Genomic DNA, 23,151 nt, shown 5'->3' with positions numbered 1-23,151 from the left:
TCTGTACTAATATATGATTTTATCATGAATTTAATCTTATATGGACAAACAAAATATCTAAGGTCTTGAACATGGCATTAGTTGATTTGAGCAAGTTTCGTTTAATTTGCTCTCCTCATATAAATAGCGGAAAGATTAACGACTGTTTAAAGTGAAGCAAAATTTCACAGTCCTGTCCAGGTGAAGCCTACATGTATCAATTGAGCATAGAGCTTATCACCCGAAATAACTCTATGTTCTTGGGTTGTAAGCTGTTAAGAAAGCACAACACGAGAATAATGTGTGGCACATACGAACTAATACTGCACAATCTCTCTTCAGAAATAAGAAGACAAGCTTACATTGTATTCAAGCACACTATTTGTTTGCTTCCCTCAATCATCAACATTTTAATTTAACAATTTATAAACTCTGATACCTTGGACATCAAGCACTGCGGACGGACAATCTGGATGTGTCTGACCGCCATGTATGCGTCGATTTCTCCTTCTGACGTCATTCGGTTGATGACATCACAAATGGCATGGAACAGGCCACTCTTTGTAGCACCATCACTGCATTAATAGAAAATATAGTTTGATTTGAATCTTAACAATATAAATCGTAACAAACAATGTTTTAACAACAGTTCAGAACATTTGCAAGCAGGGCAGGATGACTTGTGCAACAACATATTTTTTCAGAAATGTTACTTCATCCTGGGTCTTTCTTTGCTATTACACTTTGCTGCCAGTTCGGATATCCATAACATAATATAAATAAAGATGTTTGTCCCTTCCATGAATAATAACAGGGTATGGATAGGAAGATTTACATTTCTCAATACCCTAACGCTGTAATAAGAGAAGGGCATGTTGTGGTTTTGCACACATCTAAACTAATACTAATCTCAAAATTGCTATACTTCAAATGAACGAACTTCAAAGAAGACACCACCGACCTGCACTGAAAGAGGAGAGGACTGTGTCCTTGCTGTGACTGTGCAGACAGCACTGTGACCACGAGGTGAACAAGGTCCTCAACACTGCCCGGTAGGTCACCCTTCCAGTCGCTGTAGTGTAGCAGCTCAACACTCCTTGGACTTGCTTGTCCCTATGTAGAAGAAATACACTGTACCTTCCCTAGTCAATATCAAAATTGAGATAACATAGAATTCAATACATAATTTCTCGACCTGATTATTGATCAGATAGAAACCTACACGGTAGTTATGACAATAGACCCTTTTTTTCAGTAGCCACTCTTCTTTTAAACACACACACACACACACACACACACACACACACACACACACACACACACACACACACACACACACACATTCAAAAGCAAATAAATAACCAAGTTGATTTTATGCCTCCGAGTGGTTGAGAAAAAAGCTACTATGTTAAAATAAAAAGTGCTAAAAGCTCTCTATTTACCATGGAGCTATCTTCCTATTTGTACTATCTTCACCGCGTTCAAAAACTGAATTCGTCTTATTTACAACTAGAGCACCAGTGCCGACGCCAGTAGTACCAACCCCACACTCTCGATCTTGTGATTTACCGGGACAGTGACTATCTTGTTCATACTACAGAGTGTTGTCATGACTTGACCTCTGATCATGTGACTACTCTATGCCGTCTTGATGTTCCAAAGCAGAAAGCTGTTCCTCAAGTAAAGTCAGTGCGTTCCATTCATGCTATTGACAAGTCTGATTTTTCACATGATCTAGCTAGCATCGTTGTTGATGATTTGTCTGTCTCTGACTTGAACAAAAACCTTAGGATAGTCTTAGACAAGCACGCTCCTGTGCAACAGCGGAAGGTGCGCCAGCGTCCGCCTACCCCTTGGTATAACTCCGTTGCTCCGGAGCTTCAACAGTTGAAACGTGAGCGACGTCAAGCTGAGCGACGCTGGGCATCTTCCAAGCTGACTGTACATAAGCAGATTTATGACGCCACCAAGCAGAAAGTCATAGATTTTGTTGATGCCGCCAAGACCACTTTTTATTCATCCAAGGTCGCAGCATCCTCATCTTGTAAAGAGTTGTTTAACACTGTCACCACCATGCTTGGTAAAGCGAAACAGGTCATTCTTCCAACTGTACGTGACACGTCTAAACTACCAGATGTTTTTTCCAAGTATTTTCATGAAAAGATTTTGACCATCCGCAACAGCTTCGCCCAGCATAGCGATTCAGACCGTTCTCCCATTTTTGTTGGAAATTCGTTTTCTGTTTTCACCCCAGTCTCTGAAGATTTTGTTCGTAAACTCATTGTGAAGTCTGCCAAAACGTCCTGTGACCTCGACCCCCTCCCCACTCCCCTCCTCTGTGATCACTTTGACATCCTTCTACCCACCATCACTAGAATACTGAACGAGTCCCTTTCCACTTGCACCGTCCCCTCAGATTTAAAAAAAAGCTGTCATTAAACCCCTTCTGAAGAAAAGCTCCCTCGACCCCAACGTACTTAAGAACTACAGGCCCATCTCCAACCTTCCCTTCCTTTCTAAAATCCTAGAGAAGATAGTCCTAGACCAGCTCTCCTCCCACCTCTCTGCCAACAACCTCCTCACTCCGCACCAGTCAGCTTACCGCACGGACCATAGCACAGAGACCGCAGTCCTTAGTATCCTCAACAACATTTTGACTTCCTTAGACGATAACAAAATGTCCCTGCTCCTCCTGTTAGACCTTTCGGCCGCTTTCGATACAATTGATCATGAAATCCTACTGTCCCGCCTTGAGCACACTTTCGGCATCCAAAATTCAGTTCTAAATTGGTTCAGATCCTATCTCTCAGACAGAAAAAATGTTGTAATTGTAAACGACGTCCCATCCCAGGAAACCTCCCTCCTTTTTGGCGTTCCCCAGGGCTCTGTGCTCGGGCCCGTGCTGTTCATCATGTACACCTCCCCTCTGACTGACCTCGTCGACAGACATTCCGTTTCCCACGAAATGTTTGCTGACGACACTCAGCTTCAGAACTCAGCGACTCCCTCAGAATACGCCCAGATGACCACCTCCCTTCAGTCTTGCATTGCTGACGTTGAACTCTGGATGTCCACTAACAAGCTTAAACTTAACTGTGACAAAACAGAAGCCATTCGTTTCACCAAATCCTCCCTCTCCTCCTCTCTCTCTCTCCCTCCTTCTATCACTTTGGGCAGCAGCACTATTGAATTCTCAGACTCCGTCCGTGATCTTGGCATCTTTCTTGATAGCGATCTCTCCATGAAACACCATGTTATGAAAGTCTGTCAGTCCGCTTACATCGAGCTTAAGAGAATAGGTTCTATCCGCCCATACCTTACCGAAGATGCCACCAAGACCCTTGTTTCCTCCTACATTCTTTCTCGATTAGACTACGGAAATTCTGTTCTCATTGGCTGTCCTCAGTCTGTCATCCATCCTTTGCAGCGCGTTCAAAATTCTGCAGCCCGGCTTGTCTGCAAAGCCCCTTGGTCCCAGTCCTGTTCCCCCTTGCTAAAGAAACTTCATTGGCTCCCTGTAGAGCTGAGAATCCAATATAAGTGCTGCTGTATCTGCTACAAAATAATATCTGGCTCAGCCCCATCCTACCTGTCTGACCTGTTCACACTCTATACACCCTCACGATCCCTCCGCTCCTCTGTAGACACTAGAATATTCCGTCTATCTTCTTTTAGTCGCAAACAGCACGGCCAGAGAGCCTTCTCCCACTCTGCTGCCGTTGCGTGGAACTCTCTCCCTTACTCTATCCGACACTGCCAAACATTTTGTTCCTTCAAATCAAACCTTAAAACACACTTCTTCACACAGTATTTTGATTAATTTTATTTCAACATGGTGCATTTTTGATCAGGTGTTTGAATGTTTGAATGTTTTGCCTGTGTTAGTATGCTTGCAGCTTGTATTGATGTAGTGTTTCGTTGTTCACTTGTGTGCTGAATGCTGCTGCACATGCTTTTTTGCTTTGCTTTGTATGTATATGTATGTTTTTCATTGTAAAGCGCTTAGAGAACGTCAAGCGCTCTATAAATCTCCCATATTATTATCATTATTAGATACACCAGTACACACGCGTGCAATCATAGCAATACAATTTACCTGGTACCGAAGAGAAAGGTTGTATCGCGTGATATGCGTCCTCAGGGTTGACCGTGACGTCTGATAGATTTCGAAAGGTCCAAACGTCAGAGACTGGTTCTCTTCACGGGGCCAGTAACAGCTCTTTTCCTGCAGTGAAGATAAGCAACTGTGGTTTGGTGTATCTCTCATATTTTCACAAAATTCGCCACATACTAATCAACGTCTCATTTTACAAACCAAATCACATATACTTAACAACCCAATAATGTCAAAACGTAAATGCGCATTTTAAACATACAAAAGCATGAGTTGTTCACAAAGTGTACATGTATCAAAATGTAAACAGACACTTAGAAAAGCATTCATCTACAGCAAACACAAAAAAACACCGCAAGGGTCTAGTCTATTTTAAAGCATTTAGTAAAAAACTTGACTTCACCTCAAAATGAAAGAAGATAAAACAGAAAACGGAAGAATCTCAGATATCACCAAATGAATCTAACCCCAAGTATTGTAGTTAATGTGTACCTCCGACTGAACGATTTCACATCCCAGTGACACAATGACGCTGACGTGACTTCCGGCCACAAGACGCCACAAGTCAACCATAGTATCTCTGAGAGGAAGCTGTGTTAAGATGCTTCCCTGATGCTCTGTGAAGGTCTGAAATCGGAAGTGAATCTTTAAAAACACCTTTGTTGGCGTTTACGTATGGGATACAGTGTGCTTATAAATTGAATACTTTTTCTCCTAATTACGCAAAACATAAAAACATATAGCCTTTGTAAAACAACGATTACCACAAAAAAAAAGGTTTCAAAATAATCTTTATCGGCAAGGAAAGTCAATGTTGGCAAAGTGTAAAAGCTTATACTATGACCTAACAAACATAACAAAGCATACATTTTTACTTAAACAGTTCACAAAATGATGAGTGTAGCTTATTGGGCCTAATTTCTTTGTAACATGTTTTAGGTTTGAATAAAAAAACACTTTGTTTTTGCTGTCAAAGTGTAAACTATTCGATTGTAATGTCAGAAAGGCTAGTCTTACGGGCATCACGACTGCGTTGATGTAATCACTTCTTTCCCCAACAGGAATAGTCAGAGGTACCAAGTATCTGTCTTCTGAAAAATAGAACATTCGCAAAAGCGTTGAAGCAGCACTTACCAACCCATACCAATGGGTTTTACAATACATAACCTACCAATGAATACAATATTAAAAAGGTTGGTAATTATGACAATGCAATACCTGAAAGGCAATATTTCAAATTCTCATATTGCTTTAAGGACAATAAGCATATGATATGTTCTGAGGCGCTACTTACACACACACAGACTTCAAGTTGCCAGCTGAAGGCCAAATACTCATTTCTTGTACATGTAGGATAGAAGGGATTGAACAAACCTGGCAAGATGTCCAAATATCTGTTCTTGTTGATATTTTCTTCCTTTTCTGCCTCAGTGTTCCGAGGCTTTTGCATCAGCACTTTCATCTGCTTCAGTTTCTGGAAATCAGTACAGCAATGAATTAAGATATTGATTGCTTTGCTAAAAGCAGTGGAAAATCCTCCGCATATTTTCTCTTTTTTTGTGTGACTTGATGAGAAAACGGTCTGGATATGAGTTGTTCCTGTCTCTATTGGTTTAAGAGGAAAACAAAAAAACTCAAACTGAGGGATAAATACCTGAGAAAAAATCCCCCCCCCCCCCAACAAAAAAACAACAACAGCGGAGGGATGGGGTGGTGGTGTCGCCTTCAGGTAGGCGTACAACTTGTATCGCTTAATACAATTGTTAAGAAGTATTTACAATTTGGAATTGACTGATATAAACTGGCCGAATTTCGACATCTGATTCCTATTAAACAATTGTCTCGGCATGTTGGAATTCGACTTATAACTACTTGCCATTGACATTGCTGGCTGACAGACTATCTGAGCGTTTAATAGGTGGATTTCTAGTACTCATCGACAACGGAATCTTAGTAAGTTTCAATCACTTTGGTCAATCTGGCCAATCACATACTCTGCCCATTCTAAACCCACTCTTGCTTGAATTACAAAAATGTATTTTCTGTCATTCGTCTTTTAACCTTGCATTATATATGATTGATCAATTTACTCTCTCTCTCTCTCTCTCTCTCTCTCTCTCTCTCTCTCTCTCTCTCTCTCTCTCTCTCGCTTTTTCTTCTCTCTCTTGCTTTTGCTCTTTCAGATCCTATCCATTTATTTACTATATTTCTGAATGTGTTTAAAATGATTTGTTTATTCATTTACTGGAATATAGTGACTATTCATTTATTTGTCCTTATATTCAATTTATTCATATATTTCTTTTTATTTTATGTTATTTCTTTTTTTTAATGACAGAACGGACCTTAAACTCGGTGTCAATGCGGGAGTTGGAGTGGTGTGGATCCACGTGATGTTTGAACACAGAGTCGAACGTTGAGGCCGGTAGTCTGCAGTCTTGACTTGTGTAGGCTTCAAGCACTGCTTCGTGCAGAATGCAGTACTGTGACTGAAAATCAAAACAAAAACTCGTTTTGTAAAAAAGATCATTGGGGATTTCTTCATCGGCTTAATCTCTGTTTCAAAAGAAAAAGGTGTTGCCCTCTGTCTTAATTTGCATCAAAGATTCTCAATTGGCATTATTACGCTGCAGAATGTATCATAATGGTAGGTTTGGTCTAATCTGGACATACATAGGCTTTAAACAGTAGGTCGAAAACAACACAGAGAATACGATAGATGCTGAATCGGCCTCACATGACCCTCTGGGTTCTCGAGACATGACACAACAAAACAGTTATGACATACGCAAAAACAAATTTTTTTCTTGTCATTAAGAACAAACACTATAGCTAGATAGCAGGACATAATTTAAGCAATACAACCAAAGACAGTAAAACGGGAGAAACAAGAAGACAACACATTGTCACCACAACGTGAACTCCAGATACTTGTTCAAACAAGACTGACTACAACAGCTAGTAGACAATCCACAACAAGTCAAAAGTACAGTGTCCAACCTTTGCCTGGATCATGTTGCAACGATCGTTCCGCATGTCGTTGACCACCTTGCAGATGTTGATGTGCTGCTGCTGCTGTAGCTGGTCCATCAAAATGTCAAGGCCGATGAACGTTCCCGTTCTGCCCACGCCAGCACTGCAAAGAAAAGCAATGTTGAAAACAAAAACATACAATGGTGTGTTTTTTCAGACAGTAGACAAAGCAACACACAAACATTCAACAATGTGAATGTCGGAAAACCAAGATGAGTTTTGGGAAAGAAGGTAGAAAGCAACAAGAAAGCAAGCAACCAGCAGGCCAATTAATCACAAGGAAGGAAGACCTGCCATACCTGCAATGCACGAGAAGAGGTGACGACTGTTGCTGTTGTCTGTGGGATGTCCTGACGGTTCTCCAGAAGTCAACTAGCCCCGTGGTTGTGGGAATCCCGTGATCTGGCCACATGGTGTAGTGGTACTGAGCCACGCGGCGGACTGACCCGTCCTTTAAAGATTAAGAACTGAATTGACCATTGCCAGCGTGTGTTTGTTTCCCGCGAGTAACTGTTTGTATTACAAATGCTTTTTAGTGCAATTCTTTGTCAATGTGATGTACTTTATGCTATAAACCCCATGATACTATGCGGCATCTTCCAAGTCTTATAAGTACAGTAACATTCTGAGTCTGAATCTGATTCTAAAATCTGCAAGCGTTACACTATTCAATTATATTTACGTTCCACCATTTGATTAAACTGGAAGCTTACAATGTCACTTTACTTGATTCATCGTGTTGTGTGTATGGTCGGGTTCAAAGGTGTGACTTGGTCATTACAAGAAGTAAGTCATTCATAACAATTTTCAAAACGTTTCAAAGCTGCAATCATGTTGAGGCAGAACTTACGATACCTCGGCAAAATAATGAGCACATAATTATGGTGGACTGCCTTTGTTTTCAAAATCTTTATTTCTACAAGAAAGAGTTGAGAATCTTACTGACTTGCCTTTGTTACAAATGACACAAAACAAACAAACACGGACATACTGTATTTGTAAAGCGTTTCAAATCAGACCACACAAATATTAACAGGCAATAACGACCGAACAACACTGCCATTTCTTACCTCTGCCATTATGTGGAAGGTCCTCATGACGTAATGCGCTCTTTCGTGCACCTCTAGCCCGGTGACGTCCACGGAGCCATGTTTCACTTTCTTCCCGGGAGGAGGCCAATACTGCTCGCATTTTTTCTTTTACATAACACAATACAATACAGTACAATACAACACAACCCAATGCAAACACTGCTTTATGATTCTATCGTTACAGTACAATACAATACAGAACAATACAGTCCAATGTGATGCTATACGAGACGATACACATTTATTTTTTTTAACAAAAACTGTTACTGGTTGAAACGAGTTTAAATAGAAATCGCAGCAGAGAAACAGATGTTAGGCAAATGTTTAAGATATATCTTAACTAATGACCCAAATCCCCCTCTCTTTAACGCTCATACTCAAAATGGGATGGTGCCAGAACAAAACAATCAAATACCTTTTTGCCTTCCTTCACATTTGTCAGCATCACGATGTGTGTCACCTGTTCCTGCCACACCATTTTCCAGAAGTCTCTGACAGTGTTTCTGTTGGGGCCTTGAACAAAATTATATACTGTTCAAAAAAAGAAACGCATAACTTGTAATATTTGGTTAATTTAGTTATATGGCTACAAGGATATCCACCAAACTGCAGAAAATGTTTATCTGGTCGTCGACCTTTCGTCCATTGCCACAAGTGAGCTCTGCACGTGACGCATGCGTTATCAGTGGCTACAATGTCAAAATTGCTCATTTGGCATGACCACTCGTCATGCTTCAGTGTAATCTCGTGAAACTCGGGGAATATTGAGCTCTCACCATGTCTTCCAAAACCCATAAAAGCGGATTGTTCGCCACAAAGAAATCAGACGACAATTCAGCGACGAAAGATGGCCCGATTGAGCAGAGAAGACCGCCAAATTGCATTGGGTCGTTTACAAGCAGGCCAAAGTCAAAGTGCAATCGCCAGGCACTTCCACGTGTCCCAGAGCACCATCAGTAGACTGTGGGTCAGGTTTCAAGCCACTGGCTCCGTTGCTGACTTGCCACGAGCGGGAAGACCAAGGGCGACAACTGCTGCTCACGACCGCTTCATACGGCTCCGCCACCTCTGGAATCGTTTCCTGTCGGCCTCATCTTCTGTCCAGGCTCTCCCCGGGCCACATCGATTACCGGACCAGACCGTGCGGAACCGCCTGCATGAAGCTGGTTTGAGAGCTCGCAGACCTCACAGAGGAGCTGTCCTCACCCGCCGCCATCGCCAGAACCGAGTGCAGTGGGGCAACCAGCACCTTCACTGGACCGTCCGGAATCACTGGAGACACGTGTGGTTCAGCGACGAGTCCTACTTCCTGCTCCAGCGACATGATGGTCGGAGGAGGGTCTACCGGAGAGTAAACGAACGTTACGCGCCCAACTGTGTGGATGAGGCACCCGTTCATGGTGGTGGAGGCGTCATGGTGTGGGGGGCGATCAATACCGCTGGAAGGAGCACCCTGGTGCACGTCCAAGGGCGCATAACTGCCCAGCGATACGTGGAGGAAATTCTGCGCCCACACGCCCTTCCTCTTCTGGCTGACCAGGATGCCATATTCCAGCAGGACAACGCTCGCCCGCACACAGCACGACTCACCACCCAGTTCCTCACCGACCACCATGTCCAGGTGCTTCCCTGGCCATCCATGTCGCCAGACATGAACCCGATAGAACACCTCTGGGATGAATTGGACAGACGTGTGTGCAGGCGAGAAGAAGCGCCGGCAAATCACCGCGATCTATTGCAGGCACTTCAGGAGGAGTGGGACACCATCCCACAGCAAGATATCCGGCATCTGATCCAGTCCATGCCCAGAAGGTGCCGGGCAGTTGTTGCTGCTCAAGGCAGTCACACCCCCTACTGACTTGACAGCCTCGGCACCCAATCGTATTGATTGACTGATTGATTTGAAGATGCAAATGAACTGTGTGTGCATTCAACTGTGTCCATACCAAATTTCAAACAAATCATCTAAATATTGGATTTTCTGTTAATTTTTTCGAAAAATAAAACAAATTTGGCAAGTAGCAACTATGCGTTTCTTTTTTTGAACAGTATAGTACAATGTTATATACAGCTCATGTAAGTTGGGAAATCGTAACCAAAACGTCCAGCTGGCTTTTTTGTCGCAAAATGTCAAGAATCCGATGTGTGTGTGTGTGTGTGTGTGTGTGTGTGTGTGTGTGTGTGTGTGTGTGTGTGTGTGTGTGTGTGTGTGTATATATATATATATATATGTGTGTGTGTGTGTGTGTGTGTGTGTATGTGTGTGTGTGTGTGTGTTGGAAGTAATAAGCCTATTAACCCTTTGTTTCCCCCATACGATGACATCGTCACCTATGCAGTTCCCTGAAATGGGAAGTAACTCCTTCAATTCCAAACTTTAAAACATTCGAAGCAAAGTATCCCCAGCGAGTATGTCGAAACTGAAAACGCTCAAACCTCACAGGAAGCCAATAGAAACAGAAATAAATATACGACATTGAAGATTACATTATAGCAACAGTAAAAGTATAGTGTACAGCGAGCTTTTTAGCGCGTTTCAGGATCTGTAAAAATCAGTTCTCTTGCGGGAGATACTGGGCGCCCTGGGAGGCATCGGGAAACGTTTGATTTCATAATCAAACTGTACGATCTAAAATATATAAAAGCATCCACGGTGTGTGCGTGCTCGCGCGTGCGCAGATGCGTGTGTGCGTGCGTTTGTTTACCTTGTGCTGCAATGTACGCCTTTGGAGAACGGAGGCCCTGAAAAGTTGAAAAACAAGCAAGTTCAGCTGAGAATAATTCACAATAGTCTTCATCACACACACACACACACACACCCACACACACCGGCACACACACACACACACACACACACACACGCACGCACGCACACACACACATACACACACACAAACACACACACAACCACACACACAGACACACACAGAGTCTTATAAACATTACGTTTCATGACAATAAAGTTTATTCGTATTCGTATTAACACAAGAACACACACACACACACATCCTGAGTATATACAGGTTGGTGTAGTACATTTTACAGCCTGACTGTTGCTCGCCCCTGCATTATCATGGCTGAAGCTCCCATGGGGTCGCCTTCACGCGGCGGGAGTGTTTCCACCAAGCTACCCCACCCCTTTACTTCTCTTCTTTTGTCTTATTTCTGCCTTACCAGTCCTTTCACCTATATTTCCTTCCAAAAAACTCTCCCTACTATTCCCTGCAGTTTTCTGATTCCTTTCTTGTCTTATTTCTACCTGACTGGATCCGTCACCTTTATTTCACTTCCCAAAAGTCTTCTTTTCCACATCCTTATTTCTCTGTGGTCTTCTTAAGACCCAGCGTGTTTGCCGTGCGCTGCGACCTGTACCGGTTTGGGCTGGTGACCTGATGATTGAGGGGTTTACTTAGTTGCGACTTTGTAGCGCCAACACATCATTTTGGCCCAGTCTTTATCTAAGACAGGAGGTTGAAGAAGGCTTACCCGCTTCAATCAATCGGCTGGTCAAGTCTGGGTATATGTCTTGAGCATATTGCATCGGACCTTTGGCTAAAGGAGCAAGCGGCGGTAGGAGGGGGCGGCGGTAGTCGGGACAAACACTATGCCAAGTTGTTACCTAATCCGTTTCCGCTTGGAAAGAGTTGACGAACATTATGCCAAGTTGTTACCTAACCCGTTTCCGCTTGGAAAGAGTTAAATCTCCTATTACAGATTGATACCATATGTTTCCTCTTATCGCTGCGTATATCCATCTGTATCCTTGGCGCTCTGGAGTTGGATAACCGCTCCACCTAAGCGTCCCCTTGTTGGGCTCCGTGGTGGGTGGGGATCAGATGCGACGAAGATAAAGGCCTCAAACATGACCTCCTCTTCTTTTTCTTCTTTTTTTTCAAACACCCAAAACAGAAACAAACGAAGATACTGCGTTGACTCTGACTCTGACGATGAAGTCCGAGTCAGAGCAACAAAGAACAACATCAGCGAGGCCTGGCCCCGTTTCATTGTTGTTGAGACAGCAGATGAGGCACAGCCCATCTCCAAACTTTCGCCTTTTGCGATACAGAAGGTTATTGCAGGAGTATCATCAACGATAGACAACATTAAGAGGCTTCGAAATGGTTCTCTACTGATTGAATGTCCTTCAAAAAAGGCATCAGATGGTCTTCTCCGTCTGAATGGTCAGAAATTTGTTGATAGACCGGTCAAGGTCAGTCCTCACAGAGGCCTGAACACCAGCAAAGGAGTCATCCGATGCCGAGAGCTGGAGGGCCTCAGTGAGGCTGAAATAAAAGAAGGTCTAAAGGATCAAGGTGTCATTGATGTGTACCGGGTGTTGATCAGGAAGGGCGATATCAGAGTACCCACCAACACCCTTTTCGTCACTTTTTGTACACCAACCATCCCTGAGAAAATAAAAGTGGGATTTGTTCAAATAAGAGTGACTTTGTATATTCCATCACCAATGAGATGTTTCCAATGCCAAAGATTTGGACATTCAAAGGCTGGATGTAAACAGAAGGCAGTGTGCGAGAGGTGTGGCGGAGATCCTCACGAAGGTCCCTGCACATCACCACCCACCTGCACAAACTGTAAGGGAAGCCATTCCCCGTCCTCCAGAGAATGTCCAAAATACAAGTTTGAACAGGCCATTCAAAAAACAAAAACGGAGAAAAAGATGTCTTTCTCAGACGCCAGGAAGGAGGTTGAAAAAACTAATGTTTTTTCCTTCCAGAAAAGTTTTGCGGCAGCAGTCAGTCAAAGACCTGCAACAAAGTCAACACCCACCCAGACCAGTATTTCATATAGGTCTGTGGGTGTCCAGGCAGGCCCGTCCATGTTGAAAAGGACAGAGCCCACAAGAAACAAAAGTATTTGTACACAGACAGATGAAAGCACAGGTGGGGCTATCCCCACTGGAGACTCTATGGGGTCTCCTGGTGAGGTTTGCTTCACCGCCCCAACTGGAGACCCTGTGGGGGCTCCTGGTGAGGTTCGCTTCACCACCCCAATTGAGGACCCTATGGGGTCTCCTGGTGAGGTTCGCTTCACCACCCCAACCCAGAAGCCCGTTCACAGGGCAACTCACACCAAGGGGGCCGTCGAGGTAGTGGAGGTAGTGGACCTTACTCAATCCACACCACGAACACCTCCGGACAAGGAAAAAGTTACTCTGCCCCAAAGATCGCCTCGCACCCCAAAAATGGAGAAAAATCCCATCACACTATACAATCATTTTGGGAGTTTATCCGACGAAGAGCGTATGGAGGCAGAAACTTCTTAAAACTAAACAAACATAGCCAATTTTATTCAATGGAATTGTAGAGGGGTCCAAGCTAACTATGAAGAATTATGTCTACTTTTACACAAATTTCATCCTGTTGCTACAGCATTACAGGAAACAATGCTGAAACCAAACAAAGATTTTAATGTATCTGGATACAATGTTTTTAGAAACCATTCAGACAATAACACGTCTGGGGGAGTTGCTCTTTTGATTAAGAAAAGTGTAGTTTGTAGTGAGATCAACCTATGTACAAACATTCAAGCCGTCGCAGCACGAGTGACATTAGATAAAACCATCACTCTCTGCAGTGTATATCTGTCACCATCAAAATGTTACACGAAGCACGATCTTGAAAATCTTATTGATCAGCTTCCAGCTCCCTTTGTTTTAATGGGAGATTTTAACGCTCATTCCCCTTTATGGGGCAGCAACTCTCTAAGTACGAGAGGACGAATTCTAGAAGATTTTTTAGACAATCGTAATCTATGCGTTTTAAACGATGGAGTACCAACATATCTCCATCCAGCAACAGGATGCAAGTCCATACTAGATCTAGTTATTTGCGACACCTCTCTTGTTCTAGACTTTGAATTTAAAGTCTATGATGACACATGTGGTAGCGATCATTTCCCTATCTTGATGTCTCAAATAGATGGATTGGAAGAAGCTTCCCCCCAGAGATGGAACCTGAACAAGGCAAACTGGCTGTCTTTTACTGCCGAATGTTCTGTCCAACTCACAGAAGACACTGTCTTTGATGGAAGTGACGACCCATCATCTATTTTTACAAACACTCTACAAGACATTGCCACTGAGTACATCCCAAAAACATCTTCAAACAACCGCATTAAAGTGCCATGGTTTAATAAAGAATGCCAAGAAGCCCGATCTGAGCGAAAGAGAAGTCTACACAGGTTCTACAGATGCCCGACCCTTAGCAAGAAGTTGACTTTCTTCAGATTTCGCGCTAAGAGTCGCACTGTCATAAAACATTCTAAAAGAACATCCTGGAGGTCTTTTTGCTCAAACTTAAACTCTAAGGTATCATCAAGTAAAGTTTGGAATGCTATTCGTAAAATCAAAGGGAAAAAAGGATCTGCATCAATTAACCACCTTGTGGTAAATGGATCCCTTATAACCCAAAAGAATGAAGTAGCAAACGTTCTGGCTTCAACAATGGAAAAAAACTCATCAACAGAAAATTACTGCACAGATTTTCAAAAAATCAAAGCCACCCAAGAACGTAAACCCATAAACTTCTCATCTCAGAATGAGGAGAACTACAACAAGTTGTTCAGTATAACTGAACTCAAACAAGCCTTACAAAAATGCAACAACTCAGCAACGGGGCTGGACGGAATACATTATCAGTTCCTCACACACCTACCAGAAAGTTGTCTTCTGGTCTTGCTGAAGGTTTTTAACCACATATGGGAGAGTGGATCCTTTCCACCTTCATGGCAAGAAGCGATGATTGTCCCCATTCCAAAACCAGGTAAAGATCATACAAACCCCAGCAACTACCGTCCGATAGCCTTGACCAGCTGTCTGTGTAAAACCATGGAGAGATTGGTCAACGCTAGGATGGTGTGGTACCTAGAAAAACAAAACCTCTTAAGTGATGTGCAATGTGGCTTCCGAAAGGGACACAGCACCACTGATCATTTGGTACGTTTTGAGACCTTCGTTCGAGAGGCCTTTGCGAGATCTGAACATGTACTAGCTATATTTTTTGACCTCGAGAAGGCTTACGACACGACCTGGAAACACGGTATTTTAGCTGATTTGCATGAAATGGGTTTTCGTGGACGTCTCCCTGTTTTTGTGGAAGGATTTCTAAGTAATCGATTTTTTACAGTACGGGTCGGTCCCAACCTATCAGAGTTCTGTCAACAAGAGATGGGTGTTCCTCAAGGAAGCATTCTATCACCCATGTTGTTCAACATCAAAATCAATAACATAGTAAAGGCAGTACTGAAAGGATCCGAGTCATCCTTGTTTGTTGATGACTTTGCACTTTGTGTGCGTGGCAAATCCCTACATAGAGTGGAAAGGCAGCTTCAATTATGTATAGACAAGGTGCAAAAATGGGTAACAGAGAACGGTTTCAAATTTTCCACCAGCAAAACTGTCTGTATGCATCTTTGCAAACAAAGGGGAGCCATGCCAGAACCCTCTCTGGTCCTGAATGGTAATCCTGTCAAGGTTGTTGAAGAATTTAAATTCCTAGGACTGACCTTTGACCGTCGACTAACATTCCTTAAACATATCCAGTATCTGAGAACATCATGTCTGAAAGCTCTGGATGTATTGAAAGTGGTTTCTCATACGGACTGGGGTGCTGACCGCACAGTCCTACTCAGACTTTACCGTGCTTTAATCCGATCCAAGTTGGACTATGGTTGTGTCGTCTATGGTGGAGCCGCAAAATCCAACCTAAGGCTATTAAACACAATACACCACCAGGGTATACGTCTTTGTCTGGGAGCTTTCAGGACGTCTCCAGTACAGTCCTTAAATTTTGAGGCCAAAGAACCCTCTCTGAGGCTGCGACGCCTGAAACTCACCCTAAATTATATGTTGAAACTGAAAGCTATGCCTACAAATCCAGCCTACCAATGCGTATTTCAACCACAATGCTCTGAATTTTTTGAAAGTCACCCAAATGATCGAGCACCTCTGTCTTCTCGGATTCAGTCACATCTGGCCGAATCAAAGATAAAACTCGATCATGTTAGTGAAAATCGATGGACAGAAACACCACCATGGACATTGCCAGATCCAGTTGTTCGACTCGATCTGACAAGGTTAAAGAAGTCAGAGACAAATGATTTGATTTTTAAACAGTGTTTTAGCCAGTTCTGTACCGAGTTTCCTTCCCATCAACGAATATACACTGATGGGTCCAAAGCTGAAAGTAAAGTGGCATCAGCTTCTGTCACAGGTCCTAAACTCGATAGGGCCTTTTCGGCCCGTCTTCCGGATGACAGTTCTGTATTTTCTGCAGAGTTGAAAGCTTTACAGCTAGCTCTGAAACAGGTATATCAGTCAAAAAAGAAAGACTTCCTGATTCTGTCGGATTCCCTATCGGCTCTTACCGCCGTGAAGAGAACTCAGCTAGATCACCCACTGTTGGTCGAAATCCAAGAGCTACATGCATCTCTGATTGAAGAAGGCAAAAGGATTGTGTTTGCATGGGTGCCATCCCATGTTGGAATTAGAGGCAACTCTGCAGCTGATCAAGCTGCTAAAGAAGCCAGAGAAAGACTCATCACTGACAAACACACAAAGCATTCAGATTTCAGAACTCGCACCAACATGTACATAAAGTACCTATGGCAGAGTGAATGGGACGAATGTGAAGAAAATAAACTTCATAAGATCGTCCCCCAGCTGTCGGACAGCCTACCCCAATGTCGCCTCAACAGGAAAGAAGAGACAGTTCTCTGTCGCTTACACATTGGGCACAGTCACATTACACATTCGTATCTGCTGAAAGGTGAAGATCCATGTGGATGTGACGAACCATGGACATTAGAACATGTTCTCACAAAATGTGTAGACGTTCAAGAATTTCGAGACAAACACTACAATGCGGAAACACTGAAGGTTTTATTCCGGGATGTTCCCCCGGACAAGATTTTTAACTTTTTAAAAGAGATCAAGATTTTTTACAAGATTTAAAGTACCAGAAGTGAAAATTATTAATTTTTAGAACCTTCTTTTACAGTGATAGATTTGAATGTAAATAGTCTGAAACGTAGAACTTGCCATATGAAGGGAAAAGAAAATAACTGCATCGGTCTCGAATAGCAGCTAGCATCTGCTGAAGAGACATTAAACCCCAAAAACCAACCAACCAACCATCATGGCTGAATACAGGGTGACTGAACCCACGTGCACTCAGTTCCCTTTGGAATGAAATTACTGCATGCACACCAGCGCAATATCAGACTAACAGATCAGATATGGTGTCAAAATAGATCGTCGAATGTAAGTGCCTTCATCGACGCAAGAGAACGGTGTTGATTTTTCTCTCCAAATCAGTCAGTGAAGTCTTGTTTTCTAAATGGCGGCAAGCACACAGTACAACGCAGTGCTTTTTCGTTTTTTCCCCTTCAGTGACACGGTCCTCGTCAAAACAGACACAGATAAAAGCAAGTGGACCAACACAGCTGCGGACAAGTTCTGGGTACTGCGTCCGTGTTCCCCGCTCGAATAAATGTACTGCATGCACAACGACGCAATGTCAGACAGATAGCAAAGGCAATTCAGTTTTCACAGGAAAACATACACGTTAATATATATTTGCTCAGTGAAAGAGAGACTAATTTACTACTCACCGCAACAAAGCTGGCATTGATGTAGTCGCTGGACCCTGGGTCTGGATCCCCGCAAAGTACAACTCGCGTGTCGTCGTCTGTTGAAAATATACATTATAACCATCACACAATCACACTGTTTTAAAGGAGTTGACGTACAAATAATGGATCTTCATGCATGAAGACTGGAGAATATGAACAGTAGAGCCTGAGAAAAGACATTCACAGCAAGTCATGCAGAAAGAAATATAATTGTAACAATAACTATAACAGTAGATGAAAATAAAAGACAGAGTCAAAAACGAACAAAGTCAAACAAAAACTAATAATGGATGATAAGTATGCGCGATAATAACACAGACAACAAGCAACATACATTTACATAAACACACACACACACACACACACACGCACGCACGCACACACACACACACACACACACACACACACACACACATACACACACACACACACCTTAAAACAAAGTATTAACGAACACCTACATGGTACGATTGACTTGAACCTGTTCTTGTAGTAGTTTTCATCTTTGGCACCAGTGTTATGGGCTTTGGTCAGTCCTAAAGGAAGTGACTGAAACAACATTTATTTCCGTTATTTATTTTCCATAGAAAATATGAAGCTTGAACATTTTTCATCAACACTTCTGAGAAAAAATTATAACAAACAAAGAAAAAATTTGCTTTATTAAGTATGAGAAAAGGCATAAGCAAAAACACACAGACACATTCAGGCAGACAGGCAGAAAAGCAAACAGACAAACAGTGACACATAGGCTGACAGAAAGAAAGATAAACTGTCAGTCATGTATATGCACAAATTAAATACATACACAGTAACATTAATCAAGTTTGTTTCTGCAGTTTAAAATTAAGCAATGATATATTTTAATCAATCAATTCTAAGAAAAACTGCCCTTAAAAAGCCAAACTGACCATTATTATTCATTCTCATAAAACGTACCTCAAACTCTTGGTCGATGAATTCACCCCGTAGTTTTTCTAGAAGGGATTCCTGCACTGAGTCAAGCTTGAGATCCGATCCTGCTGACGTCATGTACACGCCATCATTGTAGTACACACGCTCACGCACTTCTGCGTTATACTGCTTCTCTACTTCCAAATCCACTTCATTGTCTTCCAGTTCTACATTCACATCATCCTCTTCTACACACTCAAATGCGTCGTCCCTAGCAACAGGGGCAATCACTCTTGGTGGCAGTGAATCGTGGAGACAGGGAGGTTCATCTGGGTTGATGCATCTTTCTTCGAAAGCCCTGTTGACGTAAGTGGCTTCTGCGTTTACCACTGGTTTTGTTTTGTTCGTACTCCTTTTCTTTCTTGGTTCTGGCCTGGGTGCCTCCTTAGGTTTTGTATCAGCTACAACAAAGTTAAAACAAAAAATCAAGATCTTGCGTAGCAGCATGGGCATCCGCTCTGTTGTTATGGGGTGGTAACCATTCAACTTAACAGAAACAATTGTTGTTGAAAATCTAAGAGCTCGCTACAGTATTATTGTTGTGAAGATCGAAACGGTCTGGGATTATTAATATTTGTTTGTTGTTTTTGGGGGGCTGTTTTTGGTGGGGAGGGGGGGGGGCACAATAAAGGAAGTTGTAATGACTTACCGTCTGCCAAGATTTCTACTGTCGAAGAACACCCTGTACCATTCAAAAAGAAATTGTGATGTTTTCTGGAAATGTCCTAATAATAATAGAACCTTTTAACAAAACCCCGTAAGTTTCCAAAATACATGTAGTATGATTCATCCAACAGCTTTTCGCATATTTCCATCAAGAGTTTAAACAAATGTGACCAACAGACAGACACAACTTCTGCTGCACAAGCCTTTTAAGAAAAAAACACCCCGTGAACTATCCAAAAGTTTGTAAAATCCTTACCTTGTCGATTTGTGTCTCTTCCAATGTCGCCCATTGTACCATTGGTAGCATTAGATACATTCTGATAAACGTTGACTTGTTGTATTGTTTGATCTTGGGTGATGTTTTTTTTCGTTTCCTTGGCTTTGGGTCGACTTCTTCTCCGCCTATCAAAGGAAGAGCAAGGTACACTGACAATTTAATGTTTGCAACATTAGTTTAAAATGTGTTTCTACCGATTTTAGACAAGGCATACCTTCCTGCTAAATCAGAAGTACAAAGCAAACAAAACGGTATCATGATGTTATCAATGTGTGTGTAAAGTTAGAATTTTATACGGGTGTTTTTTTTCGTGTATGTCTTCATTTGTATCCATTACATGTGACTTTTACTGAATAATTCTTATGATAAGGACAAGTAGTGCATAGTTGTACTTCTAGAATCACGCGTTCCTTATTTTATATATCTTCGTGTATGTTGTTCTTTACGTCTTTGTTTCATACTAAGTATTCTCTTAAAACATGGATGCAAGAACACGTAAAAAAAAAAAGTTTTAAAAAGGGCGCATTACACCAGTTACCTCACGACGATGACAACAATAATGATGATCACAACCAACACAACCACAGATCCTCCCACAGCGCCACCGATGATGGTAAATTGGGCTTCCATTTTGTCAATCAGGATCTCTGTTAGCAGTACACGCAGCATTATTAGGGACACTAAATAAACTACTGTGTATAGTATCAACTGTTGTGCTAGGTGGGCTATAAATACGTATTTGCAAAAGGCAAATGATATATGTCAGACAGAACCGGACATATCGTTAAGGTATACACCACAAGTTTAGGTGTAATGTCATAGCACTAGGTTTCTTTTGATAAACAAAAGATAACAAAAGCAGTCTTGCAGTTTGATTAAACCATAACAACTGTTTCTTCCTTGATTATTTATGCACATTCCCTGATCTTACATAACAGCTGTAACACATATGTGTAACAGATAACAAAAAGAGGTGCAAAACAAATTCTCCCATCAAGAATACAATGTCTGCATTGACTGATGGTATAGCGATCCTACACAATGCCCAGTTGTACATTTATTTTTGTCGAATGGAAAAAAAACCTTAAAACTCCACAATTATGAGCACCTTACAATTGGCGTACTGCATATTTTAATGTTTGCAGTGACCCGACATGAACAGATACACACCTGTCAAGCACAACGGAGGTATGTATCCTCTGTTGCACGCACAATGTCCTTTAGCCTTGTCACAAGTACCATTGCAGTGGGCACTGCAATTCTGCATGCAGTTGAGACCATAATATAAAGAACCCTAACCCTAACCCTAAGAACATATTATGTTCTCCCAGGACACACTGCGTAGCAGCGACCAGCAGCAGTCAATGGTAAATAAAAGACCAATCAACGAACCAAACAAGTTACATTCCAGTATTTATTAGATATGTCTTCAAGCAGTTTTGTTCAATATTCCATGACCTCCCTGTTTTGTTGCTGTTATTCTAGTGAGTTGATCTAGCCCAATACTGTCTAGTAGAAAACAACAACAATAACAACAACAAAAATACCAACAACACTAAAAAAGACATTTAAGCCTTAATCTTAAAGGCACAGTGCAGCTCACAGCCTTCGTTTTGCGTTTTTGTTGCAGCTGAGTGCATTTACAGTTCAAAAATCCTCCTATGGTAGTAAAACAAACCCAAAACTACCCAACGACGACATCTGTGAAGCTCGACAGTTTCTTGTTCACGCGAGTGCATAAATTAACCTAGTTATTACGTGGTGTTTGGTCAAGGTTCAATTCAACTGAGTGATTCCGGCCTCCATTTTGTTTTACACAAACTCATGATGATGTCTGACATAGTTTGCTAGTGACGTGTCTTTTTGTGCATGATGTGGTGATCTACCTGATCTAAATTTAGATCCAAAAATAGGTCAAGACCAGCCGGGTCCGAGTACGAAATTAATTCGTAAAAAAATCGCAGTTCTTGACTCTTTGGGTGCAAGTCAATGAAACTTGGTAGTTCTTCTAACGGATAGCTGCCTGAGGTATGACTAAAAGCCCCAGGGGCTCCGTGCACCTGGATTTGACAAGTTCAGTACCTTTAAATGTTGTTATGCCGGGCGAACGATGTACTCCTGTATTCTGAATTGGATTATTCCTATTCAGCATGTTACTGTGTCAACATTTGTCTGGAATTGGTGCAACCTATTTGGGTTATTCTCAGACAGCTTAGTCTGGAAGCAAACGCCCCGGATGTTTACACCGGCACAGAACTTGTTGCAACATTTTCCAGCTCTAGTTTTCGCCTAATTTGCTAGCTATACCAGTCGCTTTGCGCTTGCACGATCTACAACAGTAATCCTATCAGTTTCAATTTTAAAGAGCTGTAAGTGCATTTGTCTGCGTACATCGATTCGGCGAGGAGAGCGAATTTTCGGTGGCGTCTGACGAGTCGAGCGAAGGACAAAGGAAGACAGAACCGGCGCCCACGCCGTCGTGACCCACTTTCTTGCTTGGGTGTGGTAAGTGTTCCAGGTAGGCAATACTTCTGACTGCCACTTCATCATATTGACTCCAATCTCAGGGATACCACACCTTTCTCAGCAGTCGCCTTTTGGCTTGTGTATTTTGTAACAAACTTATGTCAGCATATTGAAAAGGGGTGATACATTCCGGGAGCTGACGTTTCCGCACACTGACGCTAGAAGTGATAGCGTCAGCAGCCACAAACAACAATTGCAGCAAGGAAGGGGGGAAGTTGGTGCTAGTAAAAGTTCAGGGGAATGTTATGATTTGTCTGGTCACGATAACAAGGATAGGGGATGTACAACTCAGGCATTTTGAAAACATGGCGGTTTAATTTTGCCATATACATTTTTTGTAAATAAAGGGAAGGGAAGTAACTCCCGGATTACAGGGTACTCATCATAAGGTGTCAAAAGTTACCTCCCATGTACTGATTTCAATGGGAACTGAGGAATTCAAGGAAAGAACGTTACAGATATTACAAATAGTTAAGGGGAAGCAACCACAATAAGTTTGAGAAGTGGAATATCAAACTCAGACATTAAAACAGGATTTACATTTTATTTAATTGTTAATTTTAGGGGGACAAAATTTCACTAAAAGTGACTTGGACAAGAAAGTTAAATAATTAGGCGGGGCTAAAGCTTTGGTCATATAGAGCTGTACCTTGCCACTCCAGAAAGGGAAGAAGGAAGAACAACACTGGGTTATAGCCTAACACGGTAGTTCAACTATTTATTGTCTGAGTGTTACAGATGTCTGGGAGAGGACGACCTCAGCGCCGGGGGGGCAGGCAGGCGACCAGCCAGACTGAGGTCGAGGTCGCGTAGCCCAGTGCAGCAGCGAACAGGGCCAAGTGGCCATGGACAGCCTGGAC

At 42.3% G+C, this 23,151-nt stretch overlaps 1 protein-coding gene across 1 annotated transcript in view; it reads right to left on the bottom strand.

Moving 5' to 3' along the window:
* Positions 1–971: 971 nt before the first annotated feature.
* LOC138956068 (receptor-type tyrosine-protein phosphatase epsilon-like) overlaps positions 972–23,151 on the bottom strand; it is a gene marked incomplete at its 3' end in the record, with an annotated part of 29,394 nt that continues 7,214 nt past the window's right edge. Inside the window, 16 exon segments of the mRNA XM_070327532.1 lie at positions 972–1,092; positions 4,076–4,204; positions 4,586–4,720; positions 5,111–5,184; positions 5,468–5,567; positions 6,439–6,582; positions 7,094–7,229; positions 7,426–7,577; positions 8,197–8,322; positions 8,633–8,730; positions 10,923–10,959; positions 17,848–17,924; positions 18,330–18,417; positions 18,808–19,223; positions 19,745–19,890; positions 20,304–20,412. Coding sequence (XP_070183633.1) covers positions 972–1,092; positions 4,076–4,204; positions 4,586–4,720; positions 5,111–5,184; positions 5,468–5,567; positions 6,439–6,582; positions 7,094–7,229; positions 7,426–7,577; positions 8,197–8,322; positions 8,633–8,730; positions 10,923–10,959; positions 17,848–17,924; positions 18,330–18,417; positions 18,808–19,223; positions 19,745–19,890; positions 20,304–20,412 — 2,088 coding nt within the window.

Source organism: Littorina saxatilis, unplaced genomic scaffold (genome assembly GCF_037325665.1).
Source record: "Littorina saxatilis isolate snail1 unplaced genomic scaffold, US_GU_Lsax_2.0 scaffold_643, whole genome shotgun sequence".
Taxonomy (NCBI): domain Eukaryota; kingdom Metazoa; phylum Mollusca; class Gastropoda; order Littorinimorpha; family Littorinidae; genus Littorina; species Littorina saxatilis.
Note: the sequence above shows the minus strand (reverse complement) of the source record. Positions and strands in the feature narration are given on the sequence as shown.